This window comes from Ursus maritimus, unplaced genomic scaffold, assembly GCF_017311325.1.
Source record: "Ursus maritimus isolate PB19 unplaced genomic scaffold, ASM1731132v1 scaffold_12, whole genome shotgun sequence".
Taxonomy (NCBI): Eukaryota; Metazoa; Chordata; class Mammalia; order Carnivora; family Ursidae; genus Ursus; species Ursus maritimus.
In genome coordinates this window covers 60,417,822-60,435,213 of record NW_024423564.1, presented here as the reverse complement: position 1 = coordinate 60,435,213, position 17,392 = coordinate 60,417,822, and the positions used below count along the sequence as shown (strand labels likewise).

Here is a 17,392-nt window from a genome sequence, read left to right as displayed (position 1 = left end):
CACACCCTAGCTTCCTAACTGCCCAGTGGTCACCCAGGCTGCCTGTCCCTGTCTCCAGAACAAGCCTGCACAGGGAAGAGGGAGAACATGTTTCCTAACCAGAAGAAAAGAGCAAACCCCATCTGCTCTGGGCAGCACAGGCCAGGAAGGAAGTAGGAAGTCATCCTGACTACAGGAAGGCCTCGCTCATCTCTCGATGAGACTAGACCAAAGCCGAGCAACAGGCACTCGGTTCTGGGAAGGGAAAGATGGTCTGGGGGCAAGGGGTGGAGGTGAGAACCCTGCTCTGGCCCTGTACATGGTACGCTGGGGACATACAAACACTTCTAACCGAAAAGCACCTGGTTCTCTTGGAAGCTTTGTCCTCGCCCCCACTCCCCAGCAAAAACAGACTTCAGGAAGAAAATGAATCAAGTTTTACAAGCTTCCCTATTTACCCAGGACTACAAATCTATCAGTGGGGAAGCTTTTAAAATAAACTCTCTCCTAGCAATGTCACTTCCTTTCTTCTCTTTGCCGCTACACACACACACACACACACACACACACACACACACACACCACCTCTTTAACCTTGGCTGTGGAACCTGAGTCTGAAAGAGGAATTCCAAATTCAGAACACACACCAAAACCACCACGTGTAAATACTTCCTACTTTTTATTCGGCTCCTCTCATTTACTCGTGTGTCTAAACATACCTGGTACAGCTCCCTAAACAGGGATACTTTGCCAAGAGCACTGGCTACCTTGCAGCCTCTCAATCTTTTATTCCAGAAATACTGCTGGGCATCTTCTCAGGTGCTCGGCATCCTCACCTCAAAACAGTACTGCAAGTTGAGTGCAACCCATTTTACAGATGAGGACACTAATGCACAGGTTACATGATAAGTAAAAGCCCTACTGGGGATTAGAGCCCAGGCTGCTTCACCTTGTTCTTTGCACTCTGGTTCCCCAGCACCTCATGTATCTTTCAAAATGCAAACAGCAAAACTGCTTCCTTCAAAAAGAGACTCATTGTGGGAGTGCTCAGTTGGTTAAGCGTCTGCCTTCAGCTCAAGCCATGATCCCAGGGTGCTCAGTGGGGAGCCTGCTTCTCCCTCTGCCTGCCACTCCTCCCCCAGTTGTGCACGCGCACGCACTCTCTAATAAAATCTTTAAAAAATACATACATAAATATAAAAAAAAATTTTTCAAGACTGGTTGTAGATCACCAGCTGCTTTAATATGAAATCTTGAAAACTAAAGGCCATTTGGACTGTTGCTTCCAGAATGGGTCATGGACACTCCGAGGGCAAAAAGTAAAGCCTGTGCTTCAACGTCAACAGCAGCACTTGGTGTGGTTCCTGGAGACACAGGGAGGATGCCCAATGGGCCGTAAGCAAACAGCAGCCCCTTGGCTGGGGAACTGGGGTTAGCGTCCCAATCCACAGTCACTAACCACAGGACCCAGGAAAGGAGCGGCAAGGGCCGGGTGGCCTTCCTGCAGTGGCCCCTGGCCCTCCTCTATGGCTGGAGGCTCTCCAGATAACATGACCTATGTGCAGAGCGCCTTACAGCCTCCAGGGCTGAGCACATGTGAGCTCCCAGGAGTGGAGGAGGGCGGGGAGATGGGAAGGCCCTTCTGGCAGTTGAAAGGATCCAGGCTATGTTGGGGTCTGGAAACAGCTCAGATTTCATCCCCCAGTTCCAAGGCTGCTTACAACCTGTATTCCAGGGTTCGCAGGGGAGGCAATGAGATAATGTCCTCCAGAAAAACAAAATAAAAGGACTTGCTCCATTTTCAAATCAGCCCACTCTACTCATCCTAAACTCTCTGCTGGCTTTCTATACCCCTAAATCCATCAGCGGGCCCTACCTTCTGACCCTAACTTCCTGCCAAGCAAGAAGCCCCTCTTCTGTCTGGCCTAGCTGCCTACAGAACTCCTGCCCGCCTGTGCACGACCCTGTTCCCACCACCCGTCCACCCCTTCCCGCAACCCCACACCTGGGTACCTCCATCCTAGGCCCTCGACTCTCCTCAGCCATAGAGCAGAGCAGTAAGAACTTACACCCCGTCTGTCACTCTCACAGGGCTGCCCAGTACACGAGAAAATACTTCATAGAAGGTCAGATGTGGCAATTCACGCGTGTGGGGTCCCTGAGTCCTACCACACTCCCCATACACAGCCGTTTCCTCACTGGATTCTGTCTCCTGCGGCCCATCGCTTCTGGGGTGTTGGTCAGAAAAGCCCCATGAGGTAAGAGACGAGGGGGGTACCCTAAAAAGAACTCTAACTCAATGACTCAACTACTTGGAGCTGAGATCCAACGTCTCATTTAAAGCAAAACCAAAGCTGCCAAACGCCAGGCCGCCCACCCTTCAAGAAAGGATTTCCAGCTAACTCGTCCAGTGAAATGCAATGTGGCCTCTTAACTACAATCCCCCTGCTCTATGGCAGGGCCTTCTCGGATTACTTTCCTTAAAAAAAAAAAAAAAAAAAACATAATTTACACGTTGAGTGTCTTTACTCTCCAAACCATTCAGAATTAGGGAAAGGGGGGAAAAAACGTCTGTTTCTATTTGAAACTGTCAAAATTAGCATTCAGTAATTAAAAATCACACCCTTTCTCTTAATAACCTAACCAGCATGATACAATCAGGTTGTGCCAACTCTTTAATCTAATTGACTAATTACAGATTTTAATTTAGTCAGTTACTGAACAACTGTTGACAATTTGTTTTCATTAGGGACAGAACAGAATAAATATTTAGGCTTCCAGTCACAAAGACTCCTGCGATCAGTTCTCCACCGTGACCCCAACTTCAGGGCGGGCTCTGGCTCCGGCAACATCCTGAGACACAGGTATACACACAGCCCGCCAGCCACTTCTCAGCGGCAGCCCCGCACACACCTTCCCCCAAGTCCCTCTTAAGGCAAAAGCCTGAAAGGCGAGCCGCGGCCTACATTCCCAAAGTACAGGCAATTCCCAAATTCACACACGTCACTCAAAAAGTGGCAAACACTTAAACGTTGTGAAGAAAAATAAATTCAACGCTACATGTCACTGGCTTTTAAGCAACAAAATAAGTTAACAGTCAAAATAGGTTTATCTGCATTCATCTCACTGGGAAGCAAACTGTCACTGACATCTTATTTTTTTTTTTTTTTTTTTAAGACACACGTTTACAGGTTTCTCCTGAAATGATCCAGTTCTTTCAAAGTGCCTTTTCCCCCCAAGGTCCCAAAAGTTTGTTAGAGTAACACATGGCTCAGAAGGCTAGGAATGAGGCCCTGGGTTCAAACCCTGACTCTCATATTTAATGATCTCATCACCAGTTAAGCCTCAGTTTCCCTGTCCAAAGAACTGGATAAAAATAGCCTTTGCCTTGTAGAGAGTTACCGGGATTAAACGTCACGCCCACGCGCAGTGCCTGGCCCAGGGTGTGTGGCAAGTGCCAGTCACACTGTCCTAGAAATCACTTTTGTATCCCTCACTGGCCTTATGCTACGAATCAGGAAAGCCCAGACAGAAGACAACGGTCAGTCAAAGGTTACTCAGTCAGTAAGTGGGGAAGTTTGGCTGTGAAAGAGGATTTCTGCCCAGTGAACCATCTCTCCCACTGGATGCCAGCTCAGAACAGTAGGGAAGGAAATACTTGTTTGCGGGGAAGGGGGCAGGGGTCTCGGGAGTGTCTTCTGGAGATGGGAGCCTCCCACACAGAGTCTTACACCCCTTGGGCCACCCATTCCCCCAAGGTGGGGTTCTCCCTACAAGAAAGCTTTGAGCAGCCTGCACTTCGAGGGATAACCCAGGACAAACTCTGCATTCTGCTCCTGCTGACCCCCCAAGGAGAAAGCACGAGGGACTTCTCTCCATAAAGCCCACCCTGGCGATTACAAAACAAGTCTACCACGAGCCTCCCACCCTGCTAGCTGGTCAGAAGAAGCTCAGACGAAAGCCACAGGTTCCCAGCCCAAGGACGCTCACCAGGTCTCCTGAAAACCCTCCTGGAGACCAAAGCATGGCTGGTGGGGTTTTTTTAGGCTCAACAAAAATCAAGTCTACCTCAACTGAAATGGAACCCAAATCCCCAGTGTGTTCTGTTGACTAGAATTCTACCAACCTGGCGTGCTTGCACTGGCTCCCCTGAGCTGATAAGCAGCTCTAATCAGCAACTCCCTAGTTCTTGTTTTTCCTATTTCTCAGTTAAAATGGTGACCCGATGCACGCAATCTATTTGCAAATGAAATATGTTCAGGCATGGAGTCCACAGGTGACAGAGGATTAATAAAAGGTGGCCTCGTCAGTGAAGAGATGGGGAAAATGCCACGTGAGGGTATGCAGGCCCAAAGCAAGAGGTCTTCTTCTCAGTCGAGGTCACTGAAAACCAGCCCGGCAAGGACCCATCCGACCCAGGCAGAGAGAGCTTCGGCTTGTCCACCTCCTTCGGGACGCACGCCCCCTACTCCTCCCAGCGCCAGGACCAAACCACCCCGGCCTGGGCAGTGGGTCATCAGTTAATGAGGCAGCAAAGACGTCAAATCAAATCTGGTACTAATTCCTGGGGAGGCGGCGTGGCGTGGTAGCGAAAAGCACTTTATTTTTTAAGTCCACCTCCAATGTGACTGAATCCTTCTAGTGCCTCCGTCTCCTCTTCTACAAAATGAGAATTCGGACAGAACTTAACCCACCGGGCTGTTTGGAAGATGACAAGAGATCAAGCCTAAAGGACTCAGAACAGTGCCTGGCATACAGTTAGCACTCAAACTTGTTCACTGTTCTTGACAGTTCTTCCTTCACGAAACAAGAAGATCCTGTCCCCTACGTTGCCCCGGTAGGACAAGAATTGAATAAGAACACTTTCTTCAAGGTCTTGGCACACAGCAAGTGCTCAATAAACACTAGTTTCCTTCGTCAAACAAGGGATTCAATATTATGAAGCCACAACGCCGTAGTTTAGTTACTTATTCCTCAGCAAGAAACTACCACCCCAACTCCCAATGGCTTGACCTTCCATGGAAGATCGTCGCCCCCTCCAATAGTGGCGGCCAGAGTCCCACACCATGATTTTTACCTCGCCTCTTCTCTTCGAGTTCCCTTTGACAAAGATGCTGCTAGCAAAATAATGCCAAAGAAAGTACGTGGCGACAGTCAACTAGATTTAAGTTCATTTTCTATAGCTTGGGGTCAGAATCGACGGATGCGCTCTGGTGATCAAGTTTTCTGCAATTCCCTATTCCACGCATTAGCTCGCTGACAGAAATTCACTGCGGTATTTAAAGTGGCAGCCATCACAACTAACTCAAATTGTATTGGCTTCCCCGATGCTGAAATGCTCTGCTGAAACCATCAATTGGCCAATTCGGAGATAACGTGGTGGCTGAAATTCCCTGTCATGCTGTAAAACCCCCGTCTGAAGCGGCACACCAGCCCGGGGATCCGCAGCGAGAGCTGCCACCGCGCTGCGGGCCCGGGCGGCCTCGTGTAACGCAAGTGGGCCCGCGGAGCCGGAGCTGGCGGGCGGCGGGCGGCCGGCGCTGCCAACAGGCAGGGCCTCCAGAGAGAGGATAACATTTGCTCCTGGAAGCCTTCTAAAAGACAGCGAGAAAGGCACAGCAGCGTGCACACGCCCAACACCAGGCCTGCCCACTGGGCCGTCTGCCCCCCTTGGCCCAGGCCACGGATGGCCAAAGCCACAGGAAGCCCACGGCATCGCCCAAAGAAAGCTGCAAAATTCCTAGCGGGTGGCACGGGCGCAGGCGCCTGCCTCTTAAGCGAAGGTTTTCCAGACTCAGGGGCTGCCACGGGAATCAGGTGTCCACCTGGCCACAGACTTGCTGTGTTACCGTACCACTCCGGGCCTCAGTTTCCCCATCTGTAAGTTGAGAGGGTGCTTCTTAACACATATTCCACAACTTGATAGTCGGTTCACATTCCAAAAAGCCTTCTCAACAGTGGACCACAATTTACAAACTATTTTCACAGGCTCTCACCAACTTCTAAAATGCTTAAGAGGCAGGGGGGAAAAAAAAAAAACAAACCCAGGCCTTACTTCACATCGTTTCACATCACAGATAAACCAGCGAAGGCTCAGAGAGGCCAAATGACTCACCCAAGGCCGTCTGGAAGAATGAGAACTTGGACCTCTGGCCATCCAAGTGGAAATCCTGTGTACCGCCGGTGAGGCCGCTTTGGTTCCCGGCACTGAGCGGGGAGCCCACCTGCGGCACACACCCGGGATGACCCGCCCGCCGCCCGCCTCGATACGGCTCCCGCTCCCGTCTGCGAAGCCCGGCTCTGTCTACCCGGCAGCTCCCAAAGCTGCGGATAGCAGCCCGGCCCCTGGCAGGTGTGTCACCCCACAGCCCGCTCTCGCCAACGGCCTTTTGTGACCGGGAGAGAAGGATCAGAGGAAAACCTCAGACAGGGGCCCCGGGGAGCAGCCGAGCTTCTTAAGGTCAGAGGACTCTGAGACAGAAGTGAAATGTCAGGGGCTTCACCCAAACACACAAAGAGCGGGAGACACAAAGCCTGCCTCGGGAGCTGTGCAAACAGCTGTCACCGGGAGGGGACAGAGAATTTGGGAGGCTGGGCCCAGCTGGGTCAGACAGGATGCCCTGAGACCTATTCTCGAGATTATTGCCGTAGCCAGAGCCTGAGCCTTGCAGATGTTCAGACAACACCCTCCACAGGGGGCAGGGGAGCCCAGCGGGCTGCAGACACACCGGAGGACAGGCGGGAGGAGCTGGCCTGTCGCCGGCCAGCAGGGATGAGCTGCAGACTTCAGGGGGGAGCTACTGCTGCTTGCTCAGCATTCGCCAAGCATCTGCTGAGCACCTTCTATATGTCCTCCACACGGAGAATACGGCAGCCAACAGCTAGGCAGCCACCGAGGAAACTACCAGGCACCACTCTGGAAGCGAGGGGCATGGTGGGGAAACCGTTCTCTCAAGACCCCTCGGGGGTGGGATTCATTCCCTCCTTATTACAGGTCACAAAACAGAGGTCAGCGATCACTTGTCACTTGGCTCAAGTCACCCCACCTGTGGGTGTCAACATTCAGTCTCAGCCCTCTCGGGGCTAGTGGCTTCCAAAGTTTAGACTGAGACCCACAAGAAGGCAGATTTTACTTCACAAACCCAGGACACACATTTATTTATGCAGCGATCACTGAAAACAGAAGTTTCCCCAAACAATACTTATGCTTACTCCGTGTGATAACAGTTGTTTCATTTTTTGTAATTGCCAGTCGTGACCCACTAAGTTGATTTCCCAAGGCACTCATGGGTCACAACTCACAGTTTGCAAAACAATGCGTTACCATGTGCCACTTGTCCATCTCCATTAAAACGTGTATTTAACACACTTGATCCCTGGGCAGGGATCAGACCTTTCTCGCTTCTCAGGGCACAGAGTCTATCTCACCAATCGGGATTTATTCAAGACTCTGCAGTTGGCCCCAGGAGTGGGGGTGGCACAAAGGGGTGCAGATGAGGGGCGCCTGGGTGGCACAGCGGTTAAGCGTCTGCCTTAGGCTCAGGGTGTGATCCCAGCGTTATGGGATCGAGCCCCACATCAGGCTCTTCCGCTATGAGCCTGCTTCTTCCTCTCCCACTCCCCCTGCTTGTGTTCCCTTTCTCACTGGCTGTCTCTATCTCTGTCGAATAAATAAATAAAATCTTTAAAAAAAAGGGGGGGGTGCAGATAAGAGCGGCCCTTCAAGAGATTTTAATCTACAAGTTGGGAAGGGAAGAGATACAACCTTGACCCAAATCGTCCTCTTTCTGGTCAGCAAGTAGCAGAGTTCCTGGGGATAAAAGAAGAAAGGAGGGGTGTTCCCACGGGGGTGGTCCTGGCAGGCCTGGTGGAGACAGCCACATTCCAGGCCGGCATCTGCCCTACAGAAGGGGCAGGGGAGCAAAAACCCCATCTCAGTTGGTGTGGTACCAAGTAGGGGCCACAGAAAGGGTCAAAGGAGGCGGTGGAAAGTTCCAGATTCCTAGGTCAAGAGACGTGACCAGCAAAAGAGAAAACGGACACTTGAATGAACAACCCAGTCCAGGTGCCAGCCAGGAGTGCCTCTGAGTGAGTCTCATTTCATCCTCACAAGCACCAGGGCTGGTCTGGAAGCTGTGTGTGTGACCCTCGCCTTCCAAGGGCTCAAGGGTACTTGAAGATGGCCGAGTCAAATCCAGAGATCCAGAGCGCGATTCAACAGGTCCGAGGCAGCCAGTGCCGGTTCCCGTCCACAGGCACACACCTCTCACACCAAGACCATTCTGCTGCTGCCTCCCTCTTGGCCAAGAGAAAGCCAGGATCCATACAGGGCCGCAGGTGAGGTCACAAAAGGAAGAGCAGACATTTACATGGAGCTTCTGCTGCGCCGGGCCCTAAGACAGAGGTGGGGTGCTTGCAGGCACAGACGCGCATTTCATCCTCGCGACAACCTCATGAGGGTGTACTTTATCAACCCCATTTTCCATCGGAGGAAACGGAGAAACAGAGAGGCTAATCAACGTGCCTGGGTTTGCACAGCGTGAAGGGCAGCAAGGCAGCACAAGGCAAAGGAAAGCGTCCCAGAGCCCGACTGGGTTCGCAGGCTTGAGTCCTACCGGCGACCTCAGGGGAGGCATCTTTCCTCTCTGCAGCTAAGTTTACGTATCTGTAAGATGACTAGGTGACCTCCAGTTCCATCCCCTCCAATCCTGCCAGGTACATATATGCTAAATACATTTCTTGGCTGCCACAGAGGGTGGGACTATTTACCTTCTCCCACCATCTGTCCTGACTGCATCCTGGTCTCTTGGAAGACCGAGATCATTCCGCACGAGGCTTTCTAAGCACTTATCACATCCTGGGCTGCATCTGTCTCTTCAACGAGACAGTGAGCAGAGCAGGCACTCAGTGAGCCGCCGGATCACCACCGCAGAACTCAGCGGTGTCTCCCGCTCCTGGTCTGGGAGCCAACGGACCGAGCCCGGAGAGAAAGCAGCCGCCACACCAGCACCAGCTTCCCACAGACCTGCAACGGTGACACACCCCTTCCCAGGCTCGCTTCCTAAGGCTCCTTTTCGGGACGCCTAGCCCAATCAAAAAGTCAAGTGAAACGGGAGGCACGCAAGGGCAGGCTACATACCGAAAAGGACGACCCAGCTTAGCAGCTTTCGATCCTGTCCATCCCCATAAGCGTCTACACAGCACATCACCACACAACTAACCACCCCGGACAGGCTGCCTTGCCTTTCTCTCAACCCCTATGGCAGGATGAGCAAGGACGATCCCTAGGCCTACTTCTCAGTGGAGACAATGAATCTTGAGAAGTGGAGGCTCCCCCAGTAACAAGGGGTATGGAGCCAAAATCTGAATCCAGATTTCTGCTGATGTCAAGATGCAAGCCCCTCTGGGTCTTACCATTTCACTATGCGGGACTGGGACAGGACTCCCCTGCCCCACACAGATAAGGGGTGCAGACGTCTCAGGGGAGCATTTATCGGTGCCAGCTTGTGGCAGGACTGCCCACTCTGCCCCTTGCAGGAGTGTGGGGATGAGACAAGACAAGAGATATGGAGGGAGAGACTCCAGGGCACATCAGGGGAGCCCAGGCACTGGAGGGCATCATTGGGAAATTCAAGTGTCCAGTTCTCTGAGGTCAGCCTACTCTCCCAGAAAAAAGATGCTGTTGTCCCCATCACATTAAAAGTTTTGGAAACTTTAGGGCTGCAAAGAGAAAGGAAACAAACTCACCAAGCACAAGGCACAGAGAGACAACCACTCTATGTAGGTGATACTACTCAGCTCTCACAACAACCATCCAAAGGGATCATCTCCCCCACCCGCAGAGGAGGGAACGGAGGATCTGATAGTCCACCCCACCAGGAAACGACGGTGAGGGCTAGAACTTAGGTGTGCGTCCCAGCCACCAGCCAGAGCCCAAACCCTTCAAAATCCAGAGGATTCAAGACCTGAGAAAAGAAAAACACGGGAGAGAAACATTTCTAAAACCCATTCACCAAGGCTTCAGAAAACCCCATTACCCTGACGAATCAAAAACAATCGTTATTGTCTATTTGCTGTAAGCTCCTAGCAACATGTATTAGAGAAGTTTATGTGCATCGTCTCATGCACTTGTGCCGTGGTCAGAATTATTACCAAGCTAAAAAAGATTAATTTTTCTAAATACTCTAAACCCTAGACACTATTATAAAGGCTACAGCTAGCGTAACATTTCTGTTATCTTGGCTGACAGACCCTCAAGCACACACACCTCCCCTTCCACTTCTCCCTCTTAAGACTGAAACACACACACAGGCAGAAAAGTCGGGGGAAGGGGCAAGGCAGGTCTGGCCTGAGGTCTCCACTACAGAACCCTCTTCCCTTGGAAAATTAAGACAGCCTAAGGGACACTGCAGGGAGAGCTGGGTGTCTCTGGCTCCTTCAGAGCCGTGGCTGGCACACAGCTAACTCTTGGTCCAAGTTTGCAAATGCTTAGCTAACAAAGATGGCATTATGCAAAGACGTGCACACGGCTGGTCTTGGAGTTCAAATGAAGTGACCACTGCCAAAAACTTTGTTTGGGTCCCCACGACTCTACCCCCCCCTCCCCGGCCCCAGCCCTACCTCCTGCCTTGAAATAAAGGGCAAGGATTTGCAATTTGGGGTCTTGCCGCCACTTGAAACCCATTAAGGTGGCCGCGCAGCCTGGGTTCTGGCAAAATGCAATTCCAGTTACTCATTTAGTGTTTAATTAGCTACCGATGGAAGAGTCTGGCAGCCTTGGGGTTAGAGGAATTGCAACAAACGGGGTAGGAGCCCGAAGAAAGGATGCAACACAAAGTCTAAGCTCCAAGGCGGGTGGGGAAAGAAATTACTGTGTGTATGTTTTGTTTTTTTAATCTGCCACACAAGAGTGCCAAGGGTCAGAGCCAAAGGCAACTGCTATGAACTTGCCAGGACCTCTGGGCAGATGGCTAGGCCGGCTTATCTCTGGGGAGAGCACTCCCCCGCTCCTCAGAGCAGGGTCTGGCCCCTCCCCTCCCATTCTGCCTGCACCACCCCGTCCTCTCCCGCCCCTGCCCCCAAATGGTTCTGGCAGGCGTGGACACTCCCGGCCTGGCAGGAACCCCAGCTCAGCACATCCAAGGAGAGCCCTCTCAAATATCACTTTGCTATTTCAAACCCACCAAGGACACTGGACCCCTGCCACAGAGCCACAAATACCTCAGCTCGCGTCCACGCCTAGGCCTCTGGGGCACTTTCCTAATCCCCCTTCGAAGCCTGGAGACACAGGCCCACAGCTGGAGGTGAGGGGGTCAGCGGAGTCCTGCGGCGGGGACACAGGGGAAAGGGTGCCAGGCCCGCCTTGTCAGGGGCTCACGACAGCAGAGCAGAAAGGGAGAAACTGAGGCACAACACTCGCCAAGGTCATGGGTTTCCACATCTAGTATATGCCCCAGGTTCTTCACGGGGCATCACAGAGGGGCTGGGGTTAGGGGAAGCAGTCTGTACACCTTCCAAAATCAGGTACAAAGTCTCCTTTGTGGGGACACATGTATTTTCTGGAAGGAAAGGCCAGAGCTTTTATCACATTTTCCCTGCCAAAAGAGCCACTGTACCATAACAAACTCCCTTCCCGAGCTCCCGTCCCAAGCTCTGCCAGTGACTCTGCGGTTCACCTCTCTGCTGAACGCATTCCTTCAGGGATTATATACGGGCACACTAGGGGTCAAACGCAAACACCTTGCCTTCATTCAGCAGGAATTCTGTTCAAAAGTTGAGAAGAAGAACCTGAAAGACCCACATATAGTCCCAGCTCTGCCACCAACACTCCCCTCCCCCCTGCTACATGCCCTTGGACAAACTATCTAAACTCCAGACCCCGGTTTCCTCATCTGTGAAATGGGGCTGAAACTTAAGAATAACACCTGACCAATAAAGCCACCTTGAGGCCCAACCACAAGCCTGCACTGAAAGGCTTTATGAGAACCGCAGCGACGTGAGCGGTGCGGAGCCCCCTCGGCTCTCTAGCACCTTCAGCTCAGAGGCCATGCCTCTGGGTCTTGCCCACTCCACTCATTTCTTGCCACCAAGAAGAAAACACACGATTAGCTACCACAGAAAGGGAAAGGGCTGCTGGTAGCCAAGAAGGCACCAAAGATCCTTCTTTTTACCAGCCACATGGACCCTGGGGGAGAGGCAAGCAGAGAAGGTGGCCCAAAGTGAGAGACACAGGTTGCACTGGGAGCGTCCAACCCACAAAAGGCCAGACCTCAGACAACAGGGTCTAAGAGAACCCAACGGCACTCCAAGCTTTTCCCGATGCCCTGAGAAGTGCTGCTCTGGTGGGAGTAGAAGAGCCCCCGAAACCACAGCAAGGTCCCCGGGAGCCTCCTCCCAGGGCGTCGGGGCTCTTCGGACTTAGGGTAAACCAACTTCTCAGAAAAGTCCACTCCTGCACTGAATGCCCGAACACTCCATGTTACACGTAGTCAACATCAGGGTGCCCGAGCTTACAAATAACCTGCCAGGTGTCTGGGGGGACAGACTGCGACTCAAATAAAAACTCACCAATTCAAAGAAAATTTAAAACTCCTCCCCGCTGAGTCACCTGGTTCATTCCAGGCCCTATAGCCTGGCCCTGACCTGAGAGGAGCCTTTATGATCACCTGACCCCTGACCCCACTGTCAGGAAGGGGAGACAACTTGTCAGGAACACAAAATCTTTTCCCCTAAGAGAGCGGAGACCAGGATCTTCCCAGTGGAGGTCCTTTCCAAAGACCCTTCCAGCCCCACAGCAGCCGGGCACACCCCCTCATCCCTGCCCCAAAAGCACTTAATACTCACAACTCCCCCCCACCCCCAAGGCCTGGGTGGGTACCTGGGCCGCGCAGACTTCCCCCCAAACCATGAGAATCTTTGAATCGCCTCAATGGCAAAGGGAAGGCCAATGACTGGACACTCTTATTGACAAGATGTAAAGTAACTAGTTTACCAGCATTGGAATCGCCTGGCTCTAGACCACCCCGCAAAAGTGAAATCACCAAAAGAACATCTTCCAATATTCCAATGGCGGTTCTAGGCCAGGCTCCTCAGTGACTCCAAATTACCTATTCTTTCTCACCCATAGCTCCTTAGCCCCTTCATTCAATTAGCGCGCATGCCTACTGTGTGCAAGGTATTGTGGGAGCTACAGAGATGAGTAGCTCTGTAGGTCAATGAATGGTCTCTGGCATGGAAAAAATTAATAAGCTGTGGTTCAAAGACAAGCCTAAAAGAGGAATTAGGCAGAACAGACCCAAACAAACGGCACTTGCCACGGACCTGCGGGGCTGGGCCTCAGCAGCGTCAGGAGCGGCGAGTCCGGAGTCAGTGTCGGCCTGTGTCTGCATTCTCACTCTACCGCTCAGCTGGGAATTAACCTTCCTGTGCCTCAGCTCTCTCATCTGCAAAATGGAGTTAACAACTCCTCCTCTCACCTGGCCACTGGCCGCTTGAAATGAGAGACTGAACCAAAGCACTCAGCCCAGGGGCCCAGCACATGGAAAGCCACCAACAAAGGCTGTGTATAGATAGTTTGCATAGACAATGAGATGGAGTGATCAGAGTGTGCTAAAAACGATCATAGAAGTCCACAAAGAAGTTAAAAGGTGGAGAGGATTTGAATGGATAAGAGAGGCATGCATTCCAGACAAGAGGAAGGGAGCCTGGCAAGAGACAACCACAATAATTCTAGCAAGAAGGAATGAGAGCTAACTAGACGGCAGCCATGGGAATGGAGAGAACACATGAAGATCTGAGAAGGACAAAGAGAAAAGAAGATTCCTTTTCTTAAATTTCTCTTCATTTACCAGGTGCTCCTCTGTCACCCCTGCAACCCGATGCCACCCCATAACTCCTTCACCATACAGATGTTCCCTCTCTGTCGCCCCTCATCACTCCAACCCTCCCTCCCACGGCTTCACTCTCAAGCCAATGACACCAAGTGGATTCCAATCGAGGAGAAAGGGTTTTGACCCCCCAAATCTATGGACCCCCGGCCTCAATCAGTGTAACTTCAACGCTCGCTACCGTCTTCTACGTGTCTACGCCGATTTCAGTCCTCGCCACATAATTCCGCCGCCGTTCCTTAACAAATTATAGAAAGCAAACCCATGCAAGCTTTCACTGCCACCCACATTGTTTCAAGACGGTAGACCCAACGACAAATTGCCACAACCTTACGTCCTTCGCTAGGGCACCGAACTTAGCTAAAAACTCTTAACTTCTCTGATAGCTTGCAAAAAATAGCATAGACATCCTCTATAAAGAGATTTACTTGAAATAGGCACGTCCACCTATCTTCCCAACTCTAAAACGAAACCATTTGCACAGCAAAGACTGGCCACACAGGAATGGGCTCTCCGTACTTTTTTTTTTTTTTTAAAAAGGAAGATTTTTACTAGGTAGAAAGGTCAAATTCACCAACTATTTTTATATGCCTAATGTACCTTCTGGCCTCCTCCCCCAACCTCCAGCTCGGGAAACCCTATGATCATCACCACGGATTTTCCCAGAAGAACCACATCACAAGAGAACCAGTCACCTCACCTTTTACTACTGAAAGTTTACCAGACCGTAAGTACCATTCGCCAGCTTCTCTTTCTCAGCCCTGGAGAGGGCACAAGCACTGGTCCATTTCCTCAGCTGTCTGTTCCAAGGGCATTAACTTTTCAGTTGTAACAAAATTTCATCCCGTTGAATAGTCTCAAAACCAGTGAGCCTCCCACGGAGTCTCTAACTCCTCATATTACAGGAGAAATTGTCACCATAAAGATATTCGTGGTAATGGGATTTGACCACTTGTGAAACTCAACCAGATGGGTTCTGGTGTCCTAGGCCAGTTCCTGGTGTCCTAGGTGTGTCCCCGCCTCTGGATGCAGGGGACACAAATGGCCTGGCTAAGTGGGTAAGCCCTGACAACATTCAAGAAACCAACTTCCATGCGCTAGAGCTTGGAGACCATTCCTACCCACCTCACGAAAAAGAGCAAGACCAAATAAACCACATCTTATGTGCCTGTACGCACGCGTTCACACTCACTCACACACATACACACACACACGCACATACCATCTACAAGGCCAACAGGAAGCAAAGCCTGGAAGGAGGCTGGGAAGAACTGCAGACACTTCCCCTTCCATCTCCCACCCCCCCTCAGATCGTGTTTCATCTGATCATAAATTCTGACTCCAACCCATGTTTGGAGTCTAATATTTTTTTTTTGAGGGGGACTGCCATGGGAGATGGATATGCGGCAGACATCGCTCTTATAAGCATTTCATAAATCTTGGGAAACTCATCCAGGTAGAGGATGAATGACAGGGTAGCAAGCGCTATGATGTGATGAAATTAACTATCCTCACAAGAACATTTTGAACACAAGATTATGGACCAGCCAAGGACGTCAAAGTATACGCGGTCTTAGGGGGCACAACATGAGCCCTCCAACCAAGCACACACGCGCACACACACACACACACACACACACACACAAAACATAATGAAAAGACTGTTCCCTGGGAAGTAAGGAAAGAGTCCACTTCACCAAACTCTCAATTCAACCACCCCTTCTGCTCCGAAACACAAGTTTCGTATTTGCTTTTTCTGTGGCGGTGGTGGTGGCCAATTTTTTAATTAAACCAACACCAAGGAGGCTCGGTCCCGTCCCAGCTAACTGTCCACTCTGAACATCAACCTCACTCGGCTGAGCCCTGAACACCACCATTTAATCCTCCAGATAGGTATCTCACTCCTCCGCATAACAACAACATCACGAAACACTGCTCCCCAAGTTAGAACGGGCAAGGGCAGCAGGGAGGTGGGCAGAACAAAAAGAAAGGCCAGGAGAAAACAAAGACCACTGCCAACTGGCTGTGTGTTTGACTCTGGTACTAAAGAAGTTAGAGCTATCCAACCCTGTAATTATTGCCAGGATTAAAAATTTGTTACTCACGTAATCATGAAAGGCTTTTGCTTCACTCGAATGTTCACAAGTGTCTCGCCTTTCAGGAGCTGCACAGTAAAGGTCCCAAAATACGCTGCAAGTCAAAAAATAAAATAAGATCAGGTTACTAATTATTACTCACGTACCAACGACAAGTGTACAACGTACAGGCTAACAGCAAGTGGTCTCCCAAAGGCTCCAATCCCACATTTCCAGCCTTTGTCGGCCAAACTTGGGCTTGAAAACACAATGGCAAGCCAAACCTTTGTAGGGTACGGTTAGGGTTAGGTTAGGGTCAGTTCTCATCGATCAGGCGCCTACTGCGTGCTGGAGGCCTCACGCCCGTGACCCTGCTTGTAACTACTGCGGTATTATAAGGTAGGTGACTATCCCTACTCTATTCAAGGGACAACTGAAGTTTGGATGAGTTAGTACAACCCATTCATGGGTGCCCAGACAGAACACGTAGGAATCGGATAAGAATCCAGGCCTGCTTCATCTGTGCTCCTTTTACCACCACCTCCCCAACCAAAATGGCTACATTTCATAAAAAGGTTAAATTGTCAAAGTCAGGACTATGATTCATAGGCAGAGCGGTCTGGGTGACTAGCAATAAAGGAAACCTACAGGTTCTCAGTCCCAGAGCCCACACCCCCACCCTCCCATCTCACCCCCAGGCCCAGCCAGGCCCTCCTCCAAGGAATTCTTATGCAAGAACCATCCCCCCCCCAAAGAATGCATATCAATTAGCCAAAGGAGAGGTTGTCACAGCCCGAGTATCCTGTCCTTTCCTGTTGAAGTAGCCCTCCTCAGAGAGGCACCTGTCCACCTATCCAGCAAAGGGGGAGGGGGAGCGTGCAGGGGGATGGCGAGATATCTCTGCCTCACCCACCTCCAAATCTCTGCCTCACCCACCTCCAAGATTTGGCGTAGTCACCCTAACACTTTGTATTACATGAGAACAAACCTACACGTCACCGGTCAGCCAGTAAAACCTTACACAAACACGGGGTAGTCCTTGGTATTAATATAGGGCCTCAGAAACCCTCTCCAGGTCAGGAGCCCAAGACCCAGGGCTCGGAACCCACTTGAAGGAAATGGGCACCAGAGCAGAAGTCTGACTCCTGGTCTAATGCTCCCGTCCCCCTCACCAACAGCTAGCTCTGCTGGTCATCAGACATGCCATCTCACTCAAGGTGTCTCAATTCCAGGGCCTGACCAACTCAGCCAATCAGAGCCCCGGCTGCCTCCCACCTGGAGAGCCTCAGCTGTCATTTGCTCAGGGTTGAATGGCACGAAGCAACTTCTAACTAACAAGACCACAGATAGACACTCAGAGCCACCACTGCTCAGGTCCAGCACAACAGACTCTCCACATTCCTGGGGCCGAGACAAGGTTGGAGAAGATGGGCCGGGGTGGGGGGGGGGGGG

At 51.3% G+C, this 17,392-nt stretch overlaps 1 protein-coding gene across 3 annotated transcripts in view; it reads right to left on the bottom strand.

Annotated features, from left to right (window-relative positions):
* Positions 1-17,392, bottom strand: part of SSBP3 (single stranded DNA binding protein 3) — a 161,135-nt gene that overhangs the window by 140,900 nt on the left and 2,843 nt on the right. For all 3 annotated transcript variants that reach the window (XM_040627266.1, XM_040627267.1, XM_040627268.1), the window contains exon 4: positions 15,971-16,055. In XM_040627266.1, coding sequence (XP_040483200.1) covers positions 15,971-16,055 — 85 coding nt within the window. The remainder of the gene's footprint in view (positions 1-15,970; positions 16,056-17,392) is intronic.